The following is a 24656-nucleotide window of genomic DNA, read 5'->3' as shown; positions in this document are numbered from 1 at the left end:
GCAGTCCGTTTCCAGCAAGGGATTCCCATGCTCGTGTCACAGATATAGTGGGAAAACCTGGCATGGATATTCCATGGGTTTTCTGGTATTGAAATATTCTGATACTGCCTCAGCTCCAGGAAAAGGCTCATCCTGGCTTTCCTTTGAATGCCTGCCCGAAGAGACTGAACTCATCAGGAGTGCATTGTTAGTCCTGGCAGATGGGGCCAGCGAAGATGACAGTTACGTGCACAGGGACATTTTACTGTAATTTCCTCTTTCCCTCTCTGTCGTGTACTCTGGTGTATTCAGAGTCCTCGTGATTTGTAAGACCAAGATGTGATTTATGGTAATCTGTGTTTACTTTGTGGTAACTTTATTAATGCAGGAAGTTTATTTGTGGTTACTAGAACTTCAGTCATTTAAATCAGATTTGAGTGGCTTTCAACTTTATACAGTTTGGGAGCAAAATCTCAGCCTCGGTGAAATCGGTAGCAAAGCCACCACTGCTGTCCTTGCGATAAGATTTGACCTTTGATTTAATAAATGTGTCTTCTGAAAAAAACTTTCTGTTGCTAATTGCCTTCCTTTATTCTTTTTCCTTAAGTCTTATGAAGAAAATCTGAAGACAATGGAGCTGTGACACCTGATACCAGCTAACCAGCCGGAGATATGGAAGTTGGAGAGGGCTGCCAGCACACTGGTCCTGGGATAGTGCCAAATGGATATGCAAACAGGGTTTTCCAAGCAAACATGGAGGAAGGCAGTACTGATGCGTTGGAGATCTGCGGTGCTGAGCACTGCACCTCCAGTGGTGCAGTCCAGAATGAACAGGAAGAAGCGCCCAGGTATAAGAAGAAGGCCAAGGGCAACCGGATCTGGAATTTTGTTAGTCGAAGGAAAGGTCCCTCCATGAATAACAAAAGACCCCAATCCATGATCCTGCTAGGAGTTACCTCTGAGGCCTCAGAAGAAAAAAAAACATCCTTCATGGACAGGGTGAGGTCCTTAAAAAAGCTAAGAACCTCCAGCATGTCTAAGAATGTAGACTTGAGAGCATCCAAAGTTCAGGTTGCTTGCGCCCCTGAGGAGGACCATCATGCCAGTGGCCAAAGAGCAGTCTACAGGGTTAAGAAACTGGGAGACAGTCAGAGGCCTTCCCGCCACTCATACGCAGGGTACATTGATGATTTGGATTCTTCTTTTGAAGATGTAGAGCTGAATATCAGCATTCCTGAAATTGATGCCAATGAAAATAAATGGCTCAGGGATATTAATGTCAGATTGCAGAGTGAAGACAATGATAGTAACTGCCATAAAATACCAGCTAGAAAGAGCGAGTCTTTGAATTTTGAAAACGTTAAGAGTTCTGTAGTTACAGAAGGGGACAATCAAAAGAGGTGTATTGTGCTCCCACAGGAGAGCAGAAGAGGAAAAAGCTCTGATGTTTGGAGCTATCTGAAAGGAATTTCATTAACTAGCAAAGATAATTCAAAGCCTCCAGATCAAAGGGTTGAAACCAATTTCCAGAACTTAGAAAATATAACTGATAATTCTGCTTCTTATTTTGACTTTGATACGAGGTGTGAGGAGAATCTTAGCCAGCGAAAAAAATCAAACAGTGCGACCAAAGCCACTCACTTTGGGGGCGTTGTGAGGTTCTTTAACAGTGTTGCGGAGGCAGCTCGGAAGTTGCGAGGCTCTTCAAGGGCATTTTCACCAGATGAGAAAAGGCCTCAGTCCAGTTTCAAAAGCTGGAGGCAGGATGCCACCTCCCACAAAGAAGCCTTGGTTATCGAGAATGAGAATGCGAGGGCTTTCTGCACGGTGGGAGCATCTCTGCAGTCTCCAGACTCAGGCATCTGGGATAATCAGAGTTCTGAGAGTTCAACAGGGAAGGAGCCTGCGCAGCACTGCAAAAACCCAGAGGTATCGCAAGAAATTGGCTGCTCTGCCCTGGGCAGCGAGAATGAGAGTTTTAATGAAACGTCCCTTTCTCCCTTTGGGCCAGAACCATCCATCTCCCCCCTGCCAGAGCTCCCAGATGACTCTTTTTCCATGCTAAATACTCAAGACCCCTCTGAGACTCTGCCACAATTTCCACGCCTGACTCTGACTAAACTAGATACCGAGGATGTGGGTTGTGCTCTAGTGGATACCAAAGACATGGATTGCTCTCCAGCAGAGGCTCGGGAGCTTTCAAAGACAGAACTGGATATGCAGGACCTGAGAAATACTGAGTTGCATTTGAAAGACTTGTCTATGGATGAACTGGAGATTGAGGATACAAGCAGTACTCCGCAGGAGACACAGGACTTGGGCAGGAAGCTGTCATGTTCTCATGATCTTTCTGTGAATAATCTGGGTACTGAGGATCTGGGCAGTTCTCCAGCTGCTCATCGTGACTTTTCTGCAGTGATCTCTTTAAAATGTGCAACAGTTAAAGAACAAGTTCTGAAGCAGACTGATTGCCCTGTCAAAAAGCATGGAACAAGTTCACCTGTAGAACAAAGTTCTGTAGAGCTACCTGACAGAGAGGATGACTTTAACTGCAATGAAATGCGCCATCCGTTCCAAATGAACGTCTGTACAATTGTCTCCTTTGGCAAGCTCAACAATGGAAAGGTATGAGTAATCTTTACTGTTACACTAGCAATAAGACCATATTGTTATTATACGGTATCTTTTATGAAGACGGTTTTCACTTGAAAGTATTTTTACGTATATCTCATTGGGATTTTCAGTTAATTAGACTGTCATATGAATGATAGCAGTAGACACACAGGTTTTATATCAGACCAAGAAGAGCCTTTTAACTGGTGTATCCCTGAGCTGTTAACGTAAACCTTGAGAGCTGCTCCTGCTATGATGGTTTGTCCGTGTCATTTATAACAATGCACCTAGAAGAGAGCTGTAGCAGAACTTTATTTATTTCCAGGCACTACCTTTATTTTTGCTTTGCCTTCTTCATTTAGTTCATTTGAAGTAGAAACCCGTAACAAAAGCACTTTTGGCAAGTTTAGAATTTTAAAGAGTGCAGTGGACAAACTGTATTGAGAGATGTCACTGTGGTCCTTGTGTTCTGAGGTACCTAAGAAAGCAGCGGTGGTGGTGGCAATAGTTGCTATTTGTTAGGTGGTGCTTGTTATCCCACAGCACCTGGAATCCCAGTCATGTGTCAGGGTCCTGACACGTAGTACAAGAACAGAAAAGAAAGATGTCCCATGTCTTGTAGAGCTCATCAGATCGTTTCTCTGGCACATCAGAGTAAGCTCTCTCCATCCTCCAAACCTGTCAGAAGCTGTGTGGCCTCATTAGTTTGGTGCTGAGCCTGTGACAGAAAGCCTTGGTGTATGGTGTGAGTGAAATGCCTTGCTAACGTGACTGCATGCTGGCCTGAGGTCTGGTCAGAGCTGCCTTGCGTCTGTCTCTGCACGAAACAACATCGCCTTTTAGGAAGTTAAATATCCAGCTCTAACTGAAAGGCGGGTAATGGTGGTTGCTTAATCCATTCAACCCCTTTGAAAATTGTGGCTCTAATTACTGCAGTGTGTTCCTGCGGTGCATTCCCTAAAACAAGTCTTCTAAAGCCCTTAAAATTGTCAAAACCTTAAGTGGACATTGTATTTTGAGCCAGGTTCTAGATCTTATGAGTATGTATTGTCCAGCTTGTAGCACTAGAAAGGCTCAGAAGTCACATGGGTAGGAAGTCACATGTAGGATGAGCAAAGGCCTCCTGAAGCCAATAGTCTCCCCCTGTTAACTCTGAGCCCATCAAGCGTGTACCTCTTCATATAGAGCAGGAAAAGATGAGTGGTAGCAGTCGTATGAGCCTATTGCTTGTCAGTGGCCAACGTGGCCCAACCTTGTTTCTCTTGGGGGAGGCAGTTTTGCACCCATTTCAGTCACTGATGGGTCTGTTGAGGCTCAGGTCACTCAGTGTCAGTTTTAAACAGTACGGGTTTGTGGACAAGCCATGGTAGGAATAAGCTTGAAGCCCAGCAGTTCTCTTCTGGATCTCTGCTGATTAGCAGAGGCTCAAATGGTGACTTTTTCTCTAATTTTTGAGGTGCCAGGTAGGGAAATCAGGTCAAGTCATGAAGAAACTTTCTCCTTCCCTTTTGGGCTTGGAAAGCCCAGAAATGTTGCAGAGGTGGTGACACTGTTCCCTGTTGGAAAAGGGGTCATGGTGACTTCTGAGCCAAGAGGGGAAGTGTTTGAAAATTGGCAGCAGATTAGAAATACCGAGGGGAAAAAAATCTGAACTTCTGACTTCCAGCTAAAATGGGCAGTACCATTGTTAGTTATTCCTGGATTTGTTTTTTTGCTCTGTTTTGTGTAATACAAAAAAATAATGACTGCTCACTGTGTAATTCCAGGCACTTATGAAGCGAGGTGAATAGTGGTCAGACATTTGTGGCCTCCAGGGAGAAATGGTTTTAGGAGGGATTTGAATGAGAGAGGGTGGTGGTGTGATATCACTTGTTTCCCTTCACAGGGACCAAGCTGAAAGAATTCTGGGCAGGAGCAAGATAACGTAGGCACGAAAGGATTGAGCAAAGCAGAGGAAAATATTGGCACCCTTTTCCTAGAGCAGATACGCTTCTGAAATGAAACAGCTAGCTGAGGGCAGTGGCTGCATGCCCAATCGCAGAGCTCTTAGAGCAAAATCTGAATGATTTCCCAGGTCAGCTGCATGAACAGGAGACGCGGTCAGTCCCAGCTCAGCTGTTGCAGCTTGCAAACATGACCGAGAAGCTCAAATATGGCACTTGAGATAACTGAACAGGAAACCTCCCCTGCGTTCCCGTCGAGCGCGGCGATAGCACTAACAACCTCCCGAGCAGCGCGGCTTCCGGCTTCGCAGCTCCACGCCTGCTGCTTCCTCCAGGCTGAGGAACAGCGGGGTGCAGGGAAGCATGTGGCCCACCCTGGTTTGCAACCACTTTCTGGGTCCCAGAACCTCTGAGGAGAGAAGCAGAAGTGGTCTAGCAGGAGAGCCAAGCCCCGAGCAGTCAAGGCTCAGGCCAGAGGAGGAATACTCTGGGAATGGCAATGTGCCATTTTGTGACCTGAAGGTCATGAAGACCCCATCAGGAATTCCAGGAACAAATGTCCTGAGGGACCTGAGGGATTTGCTTGCCTGTCCGTCACCAGGGAGTGACACTCGGAAATGCTTTACCAAAAATAAAGGGGCAATAGGAGTGACTGAAACCTGACTGTGACACTAGCAGCAAGCTCGTGTCTCCTCTTGTTTTGGGGATAAATCCAGCTCTTTGCTGGCACTTGTTCTCCAGGACATCTGTCACCGTTCTTTGCCTCCGCTTCCAGACTGCTTTCTCTGGACTGAAGGATTTGGATTTCAAGTGCAGCCCTCAACAGCAAGTAGGGGGAAAGCGCTGCCAGGATGGGATGTCTTGACTGGGTAAACCACTGTAAGCAAGCGCTCCAGCAGCTTCCAAATGTACCTGCGTAGAGCAGAAATTGCCCTTGCAAACATTTTCAAAACAACCTACACGGTCTCCCACAGAAAGCGCAAAGGTTCCGCTTCTCACCGGGGCTCCCTGACCCGGCCTGTTAGGGGATGATCTAGGAGGATTAGGATGGTGGAGTGTGAAGGACTTGGGAGACCTGGGTGTTGTTCCTAGCCGGGCAGTAAATTAAATCTCCCGTTTGACTGTACTCTCCTCCAATTAATGCTGCCATTTCTTGCTTTTGCAGTCTCCCTGTTAAAATTTTAAGGTCTTTGGGGCAGGGACTGATCGATATTATGGGCAAATAACAGCTCAGTAGGATTCTAATCTTGATGCTGTAAAGTAAATGACATCACAGTGGCACTTAATGAGAAGAGTGGGTGTAGAAAGGTAGAAAACCACCTAGTTCTCAAACCTTGCTGTTGCCTAGCTGCTTTCAGACGCCATCCCAAATTCCTGTTTGTTCCGGGAACTTAGGAAACAGCATAGCTAAAAACATTCTGAAGAACTGAAAGAATCGTAAAAGTCAAAATAAGTCGTCAATGGGGAGCAAATTGCAGATTTTTACCGTTCACTCTGCCATGGCTCCAGAATGAAAATGCTGTCCTTATTTTGGCAGCCGAGAAATTAACTGAAGGATGAAATGCAGGTGTGTCTAGACTTTTGCCAGTTTAAGGCTCTCTCTTGTAAACTATCAAAGCTTCCCTTTGCAGTTTCGCCACTCAAAGAAATGACGTATCCCACCCCTAAAAGCAGCGTAAGGTCCCAACAGGCAGCACGCTGCCTTAGGGCGTCAGGTATAGCCCAGAAGTCGTACTTGGCCACTTCCAGTAGCTTGAGGTGGTGCTTAGCTGGGATGGAAGCTTTGATACCCTGTAGGCTGGTTTGCGGTTCGGGCATTTCCATTGGGGTTTCAAACCACCTGACTTGCCGTTGGACAGGGAGGGCGCACGAGGGTTTTTGATACTTCCCTTTGGCATGACCTGAGGAAAAGTTGCAAAATAGGGACGTGGCTTCGTATTTCAGACATCAGTTTAGGGTTTTTAGGATGCAGAAGCGTGATTTAGGCTTACTGCTGGCAGAGGGCTTCTCTCTGCTCGTCTCGGGCCGTGCACAGGGACGGAGTACTGCAGAGCAGCTCCCTTGCGTTTTTGGCTCCTGCTGCTCTTGCAGAGGGCTTTTCACTGCAGTCTTTCTGTGCCCTCTGCTGGCTATTTGTGAAATGAAGGATCTGCTTTTAAAGAGCAAAAAAACCCTTCTCTGCAGAAAGCATTTTGGGTTTTGTCTCCAAAAGGCTCGCAGACTGCTGCTTGCTGCAAGCTATTGTGGTCCCACGTAGAAAAGAGTTGGTTTGGTGATGTCGTTTTCTGGGGGAATATGACTGCCTGAAGGGTGAAAATCAGATTTCAGCAGACCTGGTCACACCAAAAGGTGTCCACCGGTAGCATTGGGTGCCAGCCCCACTGGTGGTGGACCCCCAAGGCTTCCCAGGCAATTTGGTGTCAGAGCCCTGGAAGCACACACGGGGGGCTCTCTAGTCGAACTTGCTGCTGAGCATCACAGTGGACGACTGGCGGGTGTTTCCCGCTGTCAATATTGTACTGATGCTGCCAGTTCCTCCGTGTCCTGTAAGGCTAAAGGTGGAAAAGCTTTCGTCCCCCGAACGGTGCTCGCCGTCGCTTATGGAGCCAACCTGCCCACGTGCCATGAAGGTGCCCATGTCAGCTCATGTGGTTTCTGAGCAGTAGCTGCCCACCGCGTTGCTGCCCGCGGGGAAAACCCAGGGCTCTCCCTGCCCACTGGGTGCAACTGGGAGGCCAGGACTGCGGATCTGCCTGAGCACGCACCCGCCGCAGGACGCGCTCTGGTAGCCGGAGCGCTGGACGTGAACGCAGACGTTCTCAGCTTCTCCCACAGACGCGAAGTTTGGATTTGTAGCAGTCGCGGCAGTCGGATGCTCACAAGAGGGAGACGTAGCTACTTTATTTTTCTGTGCTTGACGGGAAATCGCCAGCAATGACACTAACCGGGAAACGTGTGTTTCCAAGAGTTGATCTTCAGAGCTTGCTTTAGCTTGTCGGTTTTTTGCCAATAGGCTGGGTTGTCTCCCAGCCTGCTGCTGGCAGTTCTGCTTATAAAAGACTTCACAGACCTTTCATGTTAAGAAATAGTACTTTACTTTCTAAATCTTGCTCTTGCCAAAGGAGCGCTATATTCTAGTCTGCAGTGAGGTATGATTTAGTTGCAGAATGAAGAGCCTGTGTCCTTATGGCCTTTAGTATGGTTACGTCTGACAATCATCTTATTTTTAAAAGAGATGAAACCTCTAAAGCCTAATCCCAAGCTGTTCAGATTTTCATATTTTTAATAACCGCAGCATGCAGGCAAAATCTTGAATTAGAGCCTATATTTAGTGCTATGTATAGCGGCAGCTTTTTTTTTTTTTTTTTTGAAAACATATTTTTAGCATTGTCAGTGAAAGGCAGGTTGAGCCTGCAAAGCTGATAGGCTTTACATGCATATATATATATACATAAATATATATATGTATAATCACCCACTGAACACGTGGATAATTCAGATTTCCACGTTTTCCTAAAATATGCGTTGAGTCTTGCTTTCATCTAGTTCCCTGCCTCAAACCGGCCCATCTCCTACCACCTTTGGTGTTATGAATGGGGGCCTCTGGGCGTTACTGGTCTGTGCGATAGAGGGACCGTGTGTCAAAAACTTCTCTGGTTGGAAAGTTTCCTTTGGTTTTTACCTCCCTGCTGCTATTCAGTCAAGAGAAGCTCCTGGCTGAGTGGATATGGGGCCTGTGGTGGGACTTGGGAATGAGAGACCAAGCCTTGGTTCACCCACAGGCTCCCACTGTGCCTTTGGGGTACTTCTAGCCTCTCCGCGTCGTTCGTCATCTGTGAATAAAGATAAACTGGGGCTGCTAGAGCATGGAAGACCCCCAGGTAGCAGCTGGGGCGGTGCGAGTCCGACAAGTCGGCCCCTCTAACGGACTAAGAGCCGCACGGTGAGCTTGAGCAGGGGGGGTTGGACTAGATGATCTCCTGAGGTCCCTTCCAACCTCAACCCTTCTGTGATTCTGTGAGTAGCCCTCCCGTTTCCTTCTCCTGGCCTTTGTAAAACCGAATCCTCTGCCGACTCCTCGACTCTCGCGTCGTACGCAAGACTTCCATGTTGCCGCGCGTCGTGGGGAACGAAGAGGAAAGTAGGAGTTTGAACTGCGATTTGAAAGAGAAGCCGCGCTGCAAAATATCACCGTACGGCTGTCTCTTTCTGAATCTTTTTTCTCTTAAACTGGGATCGTCAAAAAACTCCAACGTTTTTCTCCAGTTAGCTGCAGAAGATAATTCTTTCTTTGGATTAATGTTACCTTGAGGTATAGCCAGAGTACTTATCAGCTTTATAGGTGCTTCAATCAGTTGCAAGTGTCTTACTGTTTCAAATAGTATATCCTAGGCTATTGGTATAGTGATGTTCGCAGTTGCTGTCGGTCAGCTTTCAGGGAAACCACCATGATAATTTCTGCATTTCCCTGTGAATCTTTCTGGGAAAAAGAATTGTTCTAATTTTCCTGAAAAAATACCTGGCATTTTCCGAGAACCAGAAATTGGTCCCAGGTATCCTTTTAGCTGGTGTCATTTGCCCCATCCTTACATCTGAACCATTCGAAACCTGGTAAGGATTGAACCTGGAGATGAGGTACCACCCCAATTTGTTTTCAATGATTATGGTGTAGGTACCACGTTAGTCACAGGGATAAAACGTTGTAGGGAGGTGTGTTGAGAGTGACGCCGTGTAACAGAAGCCCAGAAGAAGGTGCACATCAACCCCGTTCAGCATGGAGTGGCCGGCTGGGTGTGTGTGCGCATCAGGTGCTCTGGGACCCTGTTCTGGCCCAAATGGTGATGCTCTGAAGAGCAAGTGTTAGAAGTGCTAGGCAATATAGTTAGTCCTTATTCTTCTAACTGACCACCCCAAGCCATCGGTCAGGCCAGCCAGGTGGTTAAAATAGTACGTATTTGGAGCTAACCTTTTAGCAACAGTAGCAAGACTTTGGAGCTGTTTTAATCAGCAGGGAATATTACCCGTGTTTCATCTACTACTATAAGCTAAAAACAAACATTTCAGATAAAGACCTAGAAAATCCAACAGCACAGTAATAATAGCAATGCTGTTATTATGATTATTCGCCTCCTGTCCGCTTCGAAGACCATCTGTAGGCTTCTGTTTGTGGAATTGGATGAGACCTTACAAGACCTCTGGAAATGCCTGGAAGGGAGTGTTTTGTTAAGATTTCAGGGACTGAGGAAAATGACATCCTGTTACTAATTTATTTCACTTTTACATAGATATTATTATCAGCAAGACTCTGAATACTTCAGTCAGGGTTTTGCAGAAATTGTTCTTGGTGAGTATCCTAGCTTTATTCTAAAAACTGTTAACTTTTATTTCTATAATAAGATGCTGGACAGGCAGAAAGACAAGCAGATTGTTCTCCTAAACTGCACCATCAGCAGAGACGTTGCAAGCTTGTTGTGCTACTCCATAACTGTGTCCTTCAAGTGCTGCAACTGCAAAAAAATCCCTTTTGTCCCATTTCCCACTGCTTTACTAACCCATCTCTTCAGCACGGCCTTACAAGGAGGCCAATGGTGATGGCCACCCAGCTGCCTGGTGAGAAGAGCGGAGATGAACAGCCTGCTGTTGTCTGTAGGCCAGCAAAGGCTGCATCTAGTAGCTCACTTCAGGAGCACCCCTTGAAGCACATCTCCGAGCTGTCCTCCCTCGCCGTGCTTCGGCTCGGGTTGCACAGCAGCTGTGCAACGGCAGTGTGTCCTTCAGCACAGTTTCATCCCAAAGGTGCTCGGATCACACACCGAGGACTCTCCCTGATGCGAGGCAAGGTGTGGGAATGGCCTTGCTGGTCCTGACCAGCCTCCCCCACCCCTGCCCAGGGTCCAGCACCCCGTTCCAGCCCAGTTTGGGGCTATCAGTCCCTGTCCCAGCAATGCAGAGCTGGTCTCCAGCTCCACTGTGACTGTGCTCCCGCCTGGCTGTGGGCCCTGCTGATCTGGACCCGGGCTCATGGGCTGATTGCCCAGCTGGACCCCGAGCCTATCTTGTCACCACAACTCTGCCTTGCCATCACTGGGTTGTGACTAAGCCTGGTTGTCCTCTCCAGGCCCAGCACCGGCCCTGACATATGAAGCCTCAGTCTCCCATGCCACATCCCTTTCCTAGCAGTTAAACCACTCTACATCCCCTGCTGCACCCAGATCTCCATCAGGTGTGAGGACACACCTAGCTGGGAGGGGAGGCTGCTCAGGGCCTTGAGGGTGCTAATAGGCTTTAATGGCCCTGACCAGCCTCCCCTGGGGCCTCTGCCCACACCCACGGGTCCAGGGCCCCATTTCAGCCCAGGCCGGGGCTGTCAGTCCCTGCCTAGCAATGCTATAGTAGCGCTGGTCTGCAGCTTTGCTGCAGCCATGCTCCACCTGGTCATGGGACCTGCAAGTCCTGACCCATGGGACTCTGCTGATGTGGTAGTGGACACAGGCAAAATGCTGCCCAGAATGGAGAAGTTTTCTTTAGATGTTGCTTCCAAAAGTGCCTAGGAGGCTAAATGCTACTGGAAGTTGTTAGGACTTAAGGAACTTGGAAAGTGTTACCCTCAAGCTGTGGTCAAGCTAGTGAGCCATGTGAAATGGGAGATAGGGCAGCCTGATAGTCTTAATCTTTCAGTCAAAAAACCCAAGAGGGTGAGATCTGAGTGAGGATGTCTCAGGTGTGTTACAGTGTCTTGAAAAAAAAAAATTATTAAATGCGCAGTGATTGTTTTGTCCAAGGTTTGACAAACATTGGTAATGTTCTTCTCCCACCCTTTTCTTGCCAGCCTCTGTCTCATCCTCTTCATCCATCCCCACAAGCACCTCCCTTCAAAATCCTCCTGGAGAGATGTCGCTCCTTACCCCTCTCCCAGAGCACCCCGATGGGGCTGGACCAGCTGGGCTGGAGGAGGCGGCTGTTACTGAGCACAGGCGGTGAGTAGCTTTGGGTTGTTTTACTCCCGGATACACCTTTCAGTCCCACGGGTCCTACAGAGCAAGACAAGGGCAGCAGTGGGTTGAAGTCAGAAACGTGGCTTGGGTTTGCATCCACATTTGGTATCAGTCTCCATGGCATACGCTTACCATTTGGGATGGTGGTGGATGCTCTCGATAAGCTCAGATCACAGCTCGGGTCTGACGTTCGTTTGGAAACGTAGGGCAGCAGAAGAAAGCTCGTGTCTTGCTTGGGTACTCTTGATCAAAAAGAGAGTGTCACAAACCAGCGACTGTGATGAACTATCCTCTGGAGAGCCTGGTTATCGTAACTGTAATTTGTCCTGTTCAAAATGACCCTAGAGGAGAGCACTACAAGATGCATTTGCTGGAAAAGCGTTGTGTTGGCAGGTAAACAGGCTGATGGCTGAATAGGTGACGTCATTTTTGAACCTCTAATTAGAAAGATTGATAATGAGAGTGAGGAAGTTTATTTCCTGAAGGACACCTGCTGTCGCCCAAAATCCTGTAATTTGGCTGCGTACGGGCGTGGGAACGCTGCCAGGCTGTGCTGGCGTCGCTAAAGAGCACCCTGGGGATCCAAAGAGTTAATGCGTGGTGGCAGCACATCAGGAGTGAGCAGGACCGGGGAGGAAGAGGTGAGACAGCTGCCTCTTTCGCTGGTGGCCCTTCCATAGGGGTGCGCACGTTTCTAGCGCGTGGGGAGCAGCACACGCATCTCTCAAAAACGCGAGCGTTACTGTGTTTGCACGTTGCTCGTGAGTGCTACTATGTCGGCACATTGCCTCCGGAGCCCGGTATCATCCTCCTGCTATAATCAGCACTCGCGCTGCAGCTTGATTTGCTACGAGTCTAGAAAGTGAAACGCGGGCTGCTAAAAATAGCAGCAGGCTGCCTACGTCAGCATCACGTTTGGGAAATGGGGCTCCGTGCAATCTCTCTCCCAGCAACGCTGGCAGAAAAGCAGGATTGCTGCCCACCCAGGCCAGATCCAAGCAGGATCTCGGCTCTGGTGCTGTCCTGGGCAGCAGCGGAGCCCCCATCTTTGCAATTTGGGAGCAGCGTTAGGCTCGTGGCTGTGAATTTATTAATTAGCCTGTGCGTGTGAGTCAGACCGATGCTCCGTGTCCTGACTTGCCTGATTGCAAAGTGCTCCAGGGTCCTCGGGCTGGCACAGGGAAGCCGCAGCTCTGTGGCCCTACAGAAAACCTACGGGGTCAAGAATTAGAGGGTTTTCATTTGCTTACGCTGCTGGTGAGGGACAGTCCTTCAGCCCCGTCCCTTACGAGGGGGCCTGCCTGCAGGGGAAACGATTTGCGGCCGCGGCTCTGGCGGGTTGCGCTCGCTCTGGGCTCGTGGCCTGCGATGCTCCGCGGTCTGCAGCACGTGCGCCTTGCCCTGTAAGGGAAGGGTGACCTGAACTGCAGGCGCGCGGGGCCCGGGGTGTTCATCTCCACTCTCCCAAAGCCTGTCACCACTTGCCCTGTTGCTGGCCGGTTTTGGGGCCCACAGGATTAACGCATGGGAAACCTCTGCCTGGGTTAGAGGTGGATCCAAAAGAAGAAAATTAGGGTCGTGCATCTTTTAGGCAAGAATTGCGGAATTTGGCTGCTTTCTGGAGATGCTTTTCTCACCGAAAGGGATGACGAGCCTCCAGGGGATGCAAACACACATGGGCATGTATATGCATGCACACACACACATCTATACATCCCACGTGCTGCCTGGTCCGACTCGGGAGCCGGCGCTGGCAGCTGCTGGGGCGGGGGACACATGGTGCTTGCCGCTGGCTTCTTCCTGCTGTCAGCTATCGCTCCACGCTAGAGGGATGCGAAGGGTCCACTGGAGGATGGGATTAAAACCCAACACTGCCCAGTGTTGGAGGGAAACACCCCCGTCTCGCTTGGAACGACGGCGTCGCCCCCAAAAGGGTGGGACAGGGTGGCGAGCTGGAAAGTCAGTTTGATTAGAAGAGCAGAGCTTAGTTTTGAAAGTGAAGTTGCTAGTCCTCCTCCACCACGTGCCTCCTCTTCCCAAGCCGGGTTTGTGTTTGGTATGTTCCCTCTGTAGGGCCAAGCTGCGATTTGGGGGAAGTGGTGCAACTTGCTTAAAACTGGACCAGAACTGCGTCTGCAAGCGCTTGGCCTGAAATGCTTGGGATGAGAAAACTCTCCCAGCTTCTTTGAAAAAACAGGTTTTTATAGACACTTTCATTGTTGGGTTTTTTTTTTTCCCCCTGCATAAATTTGAGGAGCTTTTCTCTTTTTCAAGGCGTTGCATCACGTAGACCCCGGTGACTGTGAAGCTGGGATTTCTGCCGCTCCCAGGCTGCAGAAGTGCTGTTAGCAGCTACGACCCAAGGAGCTGCCGCACTTTTAATAGTGGTGCACGCAGATTATACACTGGTGCTGCCCGGCGCTTCTGCGAGAGCGTTCGCACCCAGCCTGCCTGACCGTACCTGCTTGCGCCGCCTCCGAATTCGGCTCTTAGTTTGTGCCTGCGTTTCTGTAGTGCCCGAGCTGCGCTATTTTTCTTGTATCCCAAGAGCACCGAATAAAACACCTAAATATACTCCCTGCTCTCTTTTTATTTTTTGCTAAAGGAGAGGTTGAACTGAGCCTCTTGCAAACAGTTTTGTTTCTCTCATTTGAAAGAACAGCCTCCGCCCCCAGCCTGAGCTCAAGCACAGCATTTATCTTTTGTCATTCCTTTTCCTTTTTTTTTTTTTTTCCCGGTGGATTTTCTCCTGGCAGCTGAGAACGACCTGGGTTCAAAGACGCTGGAGGTGCGCAGGGACTGCAGGAACGGTGGCAGCCGATGGAAACCCCTGAAGCCTGGAGCTGAGCAGCTGCTGGTGGATAAAGTAAGGCGCTGTTTGAGCTGTCCCTTCTCCTGCTGCAGGGGTGGCATTTCTCTCCCGCGTGTTTAGCCTCGGAAACTAGCAATCTGCTCGAGTAAAAGCTTCCTGAATCCCTGGTTCCTTTAGCCACCGGTGGGGATTTTTTGGGGGTTATGAGCGTTACTTTGTAGCAACGAAAGAAGGGGAGCATTAAGCTTTTTCTGCCAAAATAGTTTCCCTCTGCTCTATTTTGGAGGCTTTATGGGCCGACAGAGGTGTCGGGCCCCCCTTTCCTTTGGCCGAGCGCTCCTCGCGCGTGGAGCGCGCTGTGACATTTCAAATCACCTGTAGATCTGCTATGCGATTTTGATTTTTTTTTTTCTTTCTTTTTAACCGTGTGTCCTTTGGGTTTGAGTCTGTCACCAGCTGTGTCATCTCTGTGACATATTTATATGCCTGCTTCTTTCCCCAAGTGTTTTGCTAATAGAGGTGCAATCCAGGAGGGTTTTTTTTGTGGATGATGATCTCCGCGGAGGGAGTAAAAGCTGTTGGGGGGCTGGGGATGCCCCTGCCTCTCTCTGGGAATGGAAAAAAACTGCAGGAAAGATGGCAAAATCTCCTGCCGTTGGCTGATGCGCTTCCTTGCTTGGGCGTGGAGTTGTTTCTCCTCTGCGCGGTGCCTTGTGTGCCATGTCTGGAAGCCTTGGTTGTCCCACGGTCGTCTTTGGGATGCGTCTCCTGTGCGAGTCCGGTTTCACCAGTACCCAGCGTGTAAGGCTCTGGGCTGTCTGCAACACGGTAGATTTGCTAGCTCGTGTCTAACGTGATGCGAGGAGAGGTGGCTAGTGAACAGGCCAGGAGAGGTCTCACCCTTGTTGTTCCTCGGGGGCAGGTGAACAGAGGATGAGCTGGAAGCCAGAAACGGGGAGTTGATCCCCTGAAAAGAAGGGGAAAACGGACCATCTGCAGCTGGGTCTCTGCAGCTCCTTATTCCTGTCCCTCCGTACTAGTCCGCTATTGTTGACGTTTTCCCTTTGACGTCTGCTGAGCTGCCTTCCCGACCCGCGACTTCCAGGGAGGACCCAACCTCTGGGCATTTGGTTTTCCACGATAGAAGCAGTAAGCTGGCCGTGAGTGAGTCTCACAGTTTTAGTGGGCTGAGATACAAGTTGGAGGGAGCTGGACTTTTCCCTCCCTTCCCTTGTGTCCTGCTCTGCTTCCTGTGGTTTGCAGGTTCCTCGTCTACATCTGTACCAGACATGGATTGCCTCTTTCCACTTGGGAAGGCCGTTCTGGTTGTAGGGGTGCGGAACATCTAAGCTTCTAGCTTGACACGTGACCTAATACCAACAGAGCTGTTCATGCTCTGGGGCAGAATAAAGGAAGGCAATGATAACGTTCCCGTGGCGTTGCTGTTACAGCAATGAAGTGTCCTGCTGCACAGTATGTAAGCCCTACCTAGGAATACCGTCAGTTGTGTTATATCATATAAAACATTTCCGTATTCAGGAGCTGGTGCTGACTGATGCGTGGCTATGTTTGGTCCAGCTTAATAAATCAAATCCTTTCTTAATCTGTTAAGAGGAACCGTACGTTTTGCAGCCTCGATAGCCATCCTTCAGGCCCCACTCTGAGGCCAAGGTGCCGTTGTGTTGTGGCACGGTATTGCTGCTGAATGCATGAAAAACAAGATGGCCTGTGCTCTGAGTCATCTGAATACACGGACCTATTTCTGACTGAGCCTAGAGACGGGAAATTAGAGCATCCTTACAAAGGCAGGTGAAAATTAAAACTCCAGCAAACTAAAAATACTACCGAAGTCTGGGAATGGATAGCTAAGAAGCTTTCCTTCTCCACTGGTGGTATCAACAGAGGATCTGGAAATGGAAAGGGAAATGAGCTTCTCAACTGCTTCTAAATGAGCACAGAGACCAGCGCGTGAGGTTCGGCTCGGATGCAGCCGTGCCAAAGACCTGCGCGTCACAGGGCCGGGGAATTGTTTTTGGGTGCTGATCAAGACGCCCTTGGAGACTTGTTCACTGCTGCCATTAGGCAGCTTGTTGCTTGGCTTGAATTACAGCGAATAAGCAGGTGTGTGAAACCAGTGCTGGGGTTTATAAATCAGAAGCACTGTGTTTATCCTGCTCTTGCAGTTCTTTATAAATGTGGCTAACAATAGCAGAGCTTGAAAATCCATTTGTCACCTCTGTCCCAAGCTGAGTGAAGATCTATGGGTCTGTAAATCACCTCTTTGCCAGAAGGAAATTTCTTCTTTGATGAGATTTATAAATTTGAGTAAAGATTTGTGGGCTTGGGTATCTCTTGTCAAATCCATTCATTGGCAGCTGAAGACCAGCCAAGTGGCTAGATCTAGCACAGAAAGGAGTGATTTATACTTCCAAACCAGAGGCCAGGCTCTTGGAGAAACTGTGTCTGATTTCCATCCTGAGTGGGAATGTGTGAGGTGGAGAGAGAGCAAGAGGGCGCTGACAAAACATTGGTCAAGACCATAAAATGTCACATCTGGAAACTGTGTTGATGACTTTGCAACTAGCTGCATCTTCATGTGCCTGCCTAGACAGCAAGGATGGCTGCTCTTAGAAGCCAAGCTGTCTCCCTTCATGGTACTTCTCCATTGCGCCTGAGGGCAGGAAAAGAAGAGCAAAATGCAATTGGAGAAGGAAGTGATGGCAGCAGGAAAGGAGAGAAAGGGAAGCATCTCATTCTGTGCTGCATCTCCCATTCACCCTAGGAGTGCACACATGCACACACACCCTCCTGTGTTTTTTCTTATTGCCCATGACTCTCTTCTCCTCTCCGTCATGCCCGAGCTGTCCTAACAAATGAGTATCTGCAACTTTGGACACAGGTTTTAGAAGTTTCCAGTGGGGTAGGTAAACTTTATTATCCCACTTCTTAGGTGGGGATGGGTAAACTGAAGCACCAGAGGGTGGTACATGCAGAGCCATGCACAAATTTTTTATTCTCTCCTAATTTCAAGAAGCGGGAAAAAAGTAAACTGGGGTCAAGCTGAGTCTTCTTTTAAAAGCTCTTGGTATTTTTTTAAGTACGTTTCTCTGCCTGGAGAGTAACTTTGAATTGAAGTAGTTTTTATGCAAAACATCTTGTTTTAATCCTTAGCTTGTCCGCAACCTTTGCTTTTATGTGAGCAGTTTGGCACAATCGGGACCAGCTTGCACAGGACCTCCAGGTTCCCAAATCTGCAGTCTTTGCAGTAGAAAGCTGAAATGCCAAAGAGTAACCAGAAAGGCTGTCCTAGCTCTGATAGGGCCCTTGGTACCTCTCACCATACCTCTGTGCTATGTTCTCAAGCAGGTCCTACCAGTTGGGACCAGTGACAGGTCCTGGGGTAGAAATTGGTTACTTTCTCCAGCACCAGAGCAATTTTGGCAGATATTTTATGGGTCTGAATGGCGGAAGTACAGGTTGACAGTCCCATCCTGAAATGGCTTCATTCTGACCCAAATTGCTGGCCTCTGCTGTTATATAGGAAGGGACTTGTTGCTCCTAGTTAGCTGTCTGACCAAAGTTAGTCATCTCGGCTCCCTCCATAGGCAAGTGCTGGGGGAATGTACTCCAGGAGGAGAATTCAGCCCATCCCAAAATCTAAACCATCCCCTCGAGAATTGTAGGCATGGGTGTATTAGCTTGCTGGGTCCTATCTGTGAAGGGAGCATACATGTCTAGAGATTTAACTTTTAGTCTTCAACTTAGCAAAGATGAATCTTCTCCCAAACTTTCCTCTTCTCTGCTTCTTCCCCACCTCCTGTACAGTGTAGTCTCGTACAAGGGGCTAAAGCACAGATTTATATGCTGGATGAAGCCACGCTCTCATTACTTAACTGAGGATGGAAACCTTGCCTCCATATCAAAGCCAGCTTCTTTGGCATCACTTGTACAAATAGCAGGCAGCCTACAGACCTGCTGCACAAAGCGACTGAACATTCACAAAACCCCACCAGCCCAACCTGTCCTTGCTCCTCTCCGAGTCACGAGCTCTTTTTGGAGGCTGGTGGGGGGCTGCCATTGCAATACTGGTGGATGTGTGAGCCACACGCACCAGTCCTTGGCTCCCCAGCGCTAATTCCCCACCGGGATGTCTATCGGGAGCAGAAAATTCAAGCAACATGCAGCGTCTGAGAGAACAGTGAAGGGAAGGTTGATTTGGGTTGTCTTGCTCATACTGCGTTGCGCTGAATAGGGCATGCTGCTTGGTATTCTGTACCAGCTGGCCTGCTTTCTATTTTTATCTCCTACGTAATGCTGAGTGAGCATTTTGTTTGGTGGGGTTGGGTTTTTTTTCCCCTGTTTGAAATGTGTCCTGCGCCATGTTTCTCTTGCCTTACTGCTTTGAGGAGGAAGGGGGTGTGGAAGAGGTTGTAGACTGCTGCATTCTGATACGTGAGCTGGATTTAATCACAGTGACTTTTTTTTTTTTTTTTTTTTAGTTCTTCTGTCCGTATGAATAGGCTCAGAGAAAAGCATAGTCCCATTGCTTTATTTGGGCTAAATAGTTTAAATATCAGTGTGCTGGTGACCCGAGGTTTATATAAACCTATGGGGGGCTGCCAAGAAAACACATCCTCTTCTAATCTCTCTTCCCTCGCTTCAAACATTCAGTACTTCTCCTGCCAGGGTATGTCTGATATGTATATTTTCTGGAGTTTGTTTTATATCTTAATAAACCTTATTATGCTGTGCTACTTAACAGTGTTCTGAAATCTTTAAATGTATTTTTTTCCTTTATCTTCCTCCTTGAAGCCACTCTAGGTGTTTATAAACACATTTCTTCCAAGTTCTGAAAAACTCTGTCTGTGCAGCGTTGTGAGAAAAAAAACTTGCTCATTCAAGGAGGAAACAGCAGTTAAGTCCAAGCTGCCAGACCCTGATGCACCTGCCTCGGAGCCTCATGACTTTCTAATGGCGTCATATGCTGCCCATGTGTCCGCGTGAACTGTGCTCAGTGAGGCTCTCTGAATTAGTGGGGGCTGCAGCAGCGGTGGGGGCTTCAGCACCTGAGGTCCAATGCGTCTGATCCAATTTAGTTTATGAACTTGTCAGAGCATGAAGAACATTGAATGAATGTGTATAGTCTACTGTGAACTCCAGGTCATCCGTAAAGCGATTTGCATCCGTTTTGCGTGAATGGACCGTACTTTGAACTTACTCTCCAGTGACTGGGATGAATGTAAGTGCAAAATAGGCTTTAAGATTGCTTGTACCAAGAGCGAGCAGAACTTATGAACTTAACCTGGTCTGGCTGTTTTGTTTTGCTTAGGAATAACATGTGAGAGTGCTGTGTTTCTGTACAGAGCAGCGCTGGTCTCAAACGTGAGCCTTGATTGGTGTTACACCAAGAGTACCATAGCGTAGATGTTTCTGCACAGCCCCTAGGGACAGACGAGGCTTGAGCAAGCGTGAATCCTTACTGGAAGGAGAAGCTTCAAGTGACAAAACAGCGAGCTTTGAGTTGTGAGTTTCTGTTCTGGATAGCGAAAGAGAGAGATTTGACGTTCCTGGTTTTGAAGAGATTCTCAGCTCTTTAGAGGTTATATATAAGCTTATATTAAGAAAGATCTCAGCTTCCAGTTGATGGTCTTTACAGTGTAATTGAACCTCGGGTTGTTTTCTGTGCCCCTGCAGATGGTGGGTACTACATCCTACAATAGCGATAAACGTGTGTGGTGGTGACTGTACATAATCAACTCTTCTACAGTTCAAATTAAGCTCTCCATCCTCATCTTAAATATCAGCGAAGAAGGGATCTTTTTCCTATTGCTCAGTAGTTCCACCTTGATTGTTCTGCTTCAACTTATTACTCAGCTCTGTCACTGAGTTTCACTCTGGGATACGGTTTATACAAAAGAAGCTTTAATGTAACCTCAATTCGTGTTGCATTGCTAAAACCTTAATGACAATTTGCTTGGCAGCAGTATATACCCTGTGTGGTTTGGCCTTCCCCAGTGCACTATGTTCTCAATAAACCAAAGTCCATGTTAGGTGTAGCATGAAAAATCTCTGAGTAAATATTGGAACAAATGCTTTTGTAGTGCTTCCTAAGCTCTGGCTGCATTTGGAATTCAAGGCTACTGCAGTGTCATGAGTATTTAGCTGAGTAAGAGCTAAATTTGGGAGAGAAAGGCGAAAGCACAGGTCATAGCCTAAAAATCTCCTCTTCTGTCACTATTGAGATGCTATTCTGAGATGCATCTTCCATACAAAAGTACCGCTGAAGCCAGAAGTCACTGGGTATGTGAATACATCTTGGCTCTGAGGAAAAACTCATTAAGGGATAGAAAGGAAGTCCTCTGAGAGATGAGGTCTGAAGTGCTTCACCGTGCATCATCAAACCGATGTGTCTGAAGGCGATTCCCCTTCAGCTCTCACGATGGAGAGCTGCACTGTGGAAGTGGGAGGGCTGATGTCCAACCCCAATGTTGTCGTGAGCTCTGTGCAATTCAGCAATGAGTCCAGTGCGGTTGGTTTACTTCTGTTGGTCCCACTGGAAGGAAGATCTGTGACCATCCCCTCTACTCCTTCCCACATCTCCTTCAGTCTGATGGTAGTCATGTAATTTGGGGGGGGGTACATCCAGAAGCAAACAAACACAGTGCACCTGGCCACAGTGTAATGTGCTTTGGTTAGCATGTGAAAATCGGGGCTTGCAGGTAAGGTTCAGTTGCTTTGGGTGGATTTTGCTCTGCATTTTGAAATTCAGAAGCTGAAGTGGAGTTTGGGTAATGCATTGCCCCGGTCACTACTACAGGTAGGAGTAAATGGTCTAGCTTTTCCCTGGTTTTGTTCTATAGAATTGTGATGCTTTTATACCTGAAATGAACTTGGTACATTAACCAAACGCTGCACATGTACTTGGAGAATGAGGAGTATAAAATTAACTGGGTGAGAAGCTGCAAAGGGAACTTGGATATTATATCCGTGAAACCACGTGGCCTGGACTGAGCTTCTAGATGAATCAGGGAGTCTCTTAATCTTCATCTCTTAATTGACTGCAGAGAATATAGAGGATAATTTCCCTAATAAATCTCTTTCAGTCTCTAATATCTAGGGATATATATTATCCTGTTGTCCAAAAATCTTGAGAGATTGGTCTTATTGGAACTAGAATAGACATTCATGTTAGCTGTGTCTGGTGTGATGGGGTCAGTGGTTGCACTCCTGTGCAGCTGGAAAAAAAGACCAAATAATAGCTGGTTGCAGTGCAGTGGTGTCCTTGAGCTTTTACCAGTATTAAATGCTGTTTGGCCATTGTAATACCGAGACACATTGTGCATCAGTCTATGGAGAGTAGCCATGAAATAAACTTGTAAGGGAAAAGTTGGAACAAGTAAGGTGCAATGGGTTCAGGCTGTCATGCTGCGTTAGTGTCCCCTGGATCCATCCAGGTGTGTGGAGGAGAGTTCAGCAGAAAACCACCGAGGCTGGAAAGGACTAGCGGGATGAGGGGAAGGAATGGGGACAGTAGCTGTCACGCCTGGCTGACGACTTAGGCATGAGTCAGAGAAGGACTTCCACAGGCGAGGGATGTGGCTGAGTCAGGAGGGGGACTCACAAGAGCAGTTTCTGTATCCGAGCCTTGGACTGTTCTTCCCACTCTGATGTCTTGCAGCATCCCATCACACCCAAGCAGTTTCTCATCCACAAGGGAATTGTGCTTTGCAAATGGGTGTTTGGGCTGCGCCTGGCTGGGTGCTTGTGCCTGGGTTGCCTACACTTGTGGAGAAGAGCCTTGGCCACTTCGCCAGCTGTGGGGGCTTGGCCCAGCACTGCATGGTGTGAGCAGCTGTGTTAACACAACCTTTGAAGGGTATGGGAGGTTGTAGAGCCTGAACCACCTTGAGCCAGCATCAGAGAAACTACCCCCTTGTTGGGGATGTAGCTCAAAGCCTGTATGCTATTTGAGACCATCTTCAGAGGGCTCCTTGGGCACTGGTTGATTGCCAGGCCTTGGACCATTCTTGTCCTCAGGAATGGATTTAACTTGAGTTGCATGTGGACAGCTGTTGTGGCACGGGTCACTTCCCAGGTCAAGACGTGTTTTTGTGCAAATCTGCATGCAAACGAAGTTTGGCCTTTTCCAGTTCTGTCCGCCTGTCATTGCTTAGTGTGGTGGTGTCAAATTTTGGATGCCTCCCCAGTGATGCTCTATATGATCTAGTAAAGGATAGAAAGCAAAGTAAAATAATTGCTGCGAGCTGGAAGAGGACTGACGTCAAGTGTGGTCTGAGAGCGGGGTGCCCAAAGAAGCAGATTCCCCAAAGGGAGATGAGTCAGTACCTAATGCTTCCCCTTTACACTCCTCCTCGCACAAGAACTTGCATGTCTGAAAGCAAAAATACCTCTACCACTGCTCTTCCTATGACGGGTCCTCCTCTGCTTGCTCTCTTGACACACTTCCCGAATTTTTAGGTGAGTTCAGCCACTGACTGGGGAAACAAGCAGCTCCCGCTGGAGCCAGGCTACAATTTGTGATTGCCTTTTAAAGGGGACTTGGTATGCCATAGGTGTAGGCAGCTCCCCTGCCATGTTTGGATGTGGAAATGGCTGGGTCAAATCAGTGTCAGCGTAATGCCGGAGAAGGGACTGAACTGAATAGCAAGCAGGGTGCTGCGGAGCGCTGGCTCGGGTGCCTTGCTGCAGTTGTGCTCTGTTCTGGAGGGGCTGCAGCCAGCTGGCGTCCTTTACTGCCCCTAGAAAGCGGGGAAGGGAAAATAGCAAACGGTAAATTAAAGCTGGCCATGGGGACTGCAATTCACTGATTCATTCGCAGGGTGACCCAGCTACGCGTGCCGCTACCCACGCTATCTACCTGCTGCGCCTGCCTGAAGCGTTACCTGCCTTTCCCGTTTGGACTCTTGACCTCTTTGTTAACTCTTCCTTGCAGCAGGGAGCCAAGAGCCTTCTTGAGTCTTTAATATGGAGGTAGAGCCAATTAAAAGCTTGGGCAGAGGAAAAAGAGGGTTGTTTAAGACAAACTGAAGCTTTTCCAAGACTTCACCGTAGCAGTGATGCCTTCAGTCCTTTGCAATGCCATTAGTGTTCTTGGACTTGCGTGGGACTGTGCTGGTGGAAGCTGTCTTGCGGATTTGCTTTTGTCTTGTTATTGTTGACTCCCAGATGTTCAAGTGTTTGGGCAATTGGTGGCTAGAACACCTTCGGTAGACTTCTGCTGTGTTTGCAATACAGGAGACCTGTTCTCTGTGATGTGAGACTTTCAGTTCCACGTCAACTCTACAAAATGCTCTGGAAATGATTAAGAAGCTAATGCAATCTTTTGCAACCTAGTATATTATTTTATCTCCATCAGGCCTGCTGAACAGGATATCGTCAGGTGTTTTCCCTGTAACTGCATAGTGTGGTGCTTGCTGCCTAACTCCCCAGCTGTTACATGGTGCAGCACAATCGGCCAACCAACACCATGAGTGGAGCTACCACGACGTGGTGTTCTGGAGCAGTGTAAGAAAGGAGGTTTCCAGACTCTCCTCCTATCTCTGGCAGCCCAGTGGTTTGTTCAGCTGAGAAATTTCCTCCTAGAGAGGGGGCGGAAGAGCTGTTCCCCAGGAAGGTCTTGGTCCCTGCTGCTTACTGAGGCAGTGTTTTATACGGGACCGAGCTGCTCATGGTGTTGAATCATTTATCATTGTAGAGCCAATGGGTTCGTAAAGTGAATTGCCCCAAGGTCTTCCAGTGTTGGATGCAGCGGTGGATGAAGGTGGTGGATGGGCAGGAGGGAGGCAGAGAGTGGAGACAGATATCTCAAATAGAAAACGATTTCTGCTTGCTTTTCCCGTTGCCCACGAGCACGCGTGGCAGAACGAATGGCGGTGAGATGAGTAGAAGGGATCGCCTCTCGCTGCGGGAATCTGCTGCCCCAGGAAACCGCACGCCACATCATGGGGCAGGGTCTTCAAAGAGGAAAATACCTCTGCACGGCAACAATCCTGCCCAAACGTAGTGTTCTCGCTCGGGCAACACCATCCTTGGAGACAAAGCCAGGAGCAGAGTAGGAATGTGAAGGTGTGGTACTTCCAAAGCAAGGGCATGCTGAGATAAAAATGGTCAATTCTCCTGCCTCAAGGCATCACTAGAGAAGGCTCCCCAGGTCAGGACGATGTTCAGGCCCACCTCTACAGCATTTTGCAGTGACAAAGCTCTTATGGAAATGAATTTGTTCTCCCCTGAAGTACTGGAAGTACTTCTGCCCGTAGTTGGAGGCTGGGCAAGAAGAACCAGGGGCTGGATCTA

The 24656-nt window shown here is 48.3% G+C and overlaps 1 protein-coding gene across 3 annotated transcripts in view; it reads left to right on the top strand.

Moving 5' to 3' along the window:
• The first annotated feature begins 1188 nt into the window (after nucleotides 1-1188).
• ARHGEF9 (Cdc42 guanine nucleotide exchange factor 9) overlaps nucleotides 1189-24656 on the top strand; it is a 179807-nt gene continuing 156339 nt past the window's right edge. The window contains exons 1-3 of one of the 3 annotated variants that reach the window (XM_067304382.1): nucleotides 1189-2604; nucleotides 11365-11512; nucleotides 14287-14396. In XM_067304382.1, coding sequence (XP_067160483.1) covers nucleotides 2038-2604; nucleotides 11365-11512; nucleotides 14287-14396 — 825 coding nt within the window. In that variant the 5' untranslated portion in view covers nucleotides 1189-2037. The remainder of the gene's footprint in view (nucleotides 2605-11364; nucleotides 11513-14286; nucleotides 14397-24656) is intronic. The other 2 variants (XM_067304383.1, XM_013949133.2) reach the window with 2 other exon arrangements.

The sequence above is a fragment of the Apteryx mantelli genome, chromosome 13, assembly GCF_036417845.1.
Source record: "Apteryx mantelli isolate bAptMan1 chromosome 13, bAptMan1.hap1, whole genome shotgun sequence".
Taxonomy (NCBI): Eukaryota; Metazoa; Chordata; class Aves; order Apterygiformes; family Apterygidae; genus Apteryx; species Apteryx mantelli.
Note: the sequence above shows the minus strand (reverse complement) of the source record. Positions and strands in the feature narration are given on the sequence as shown.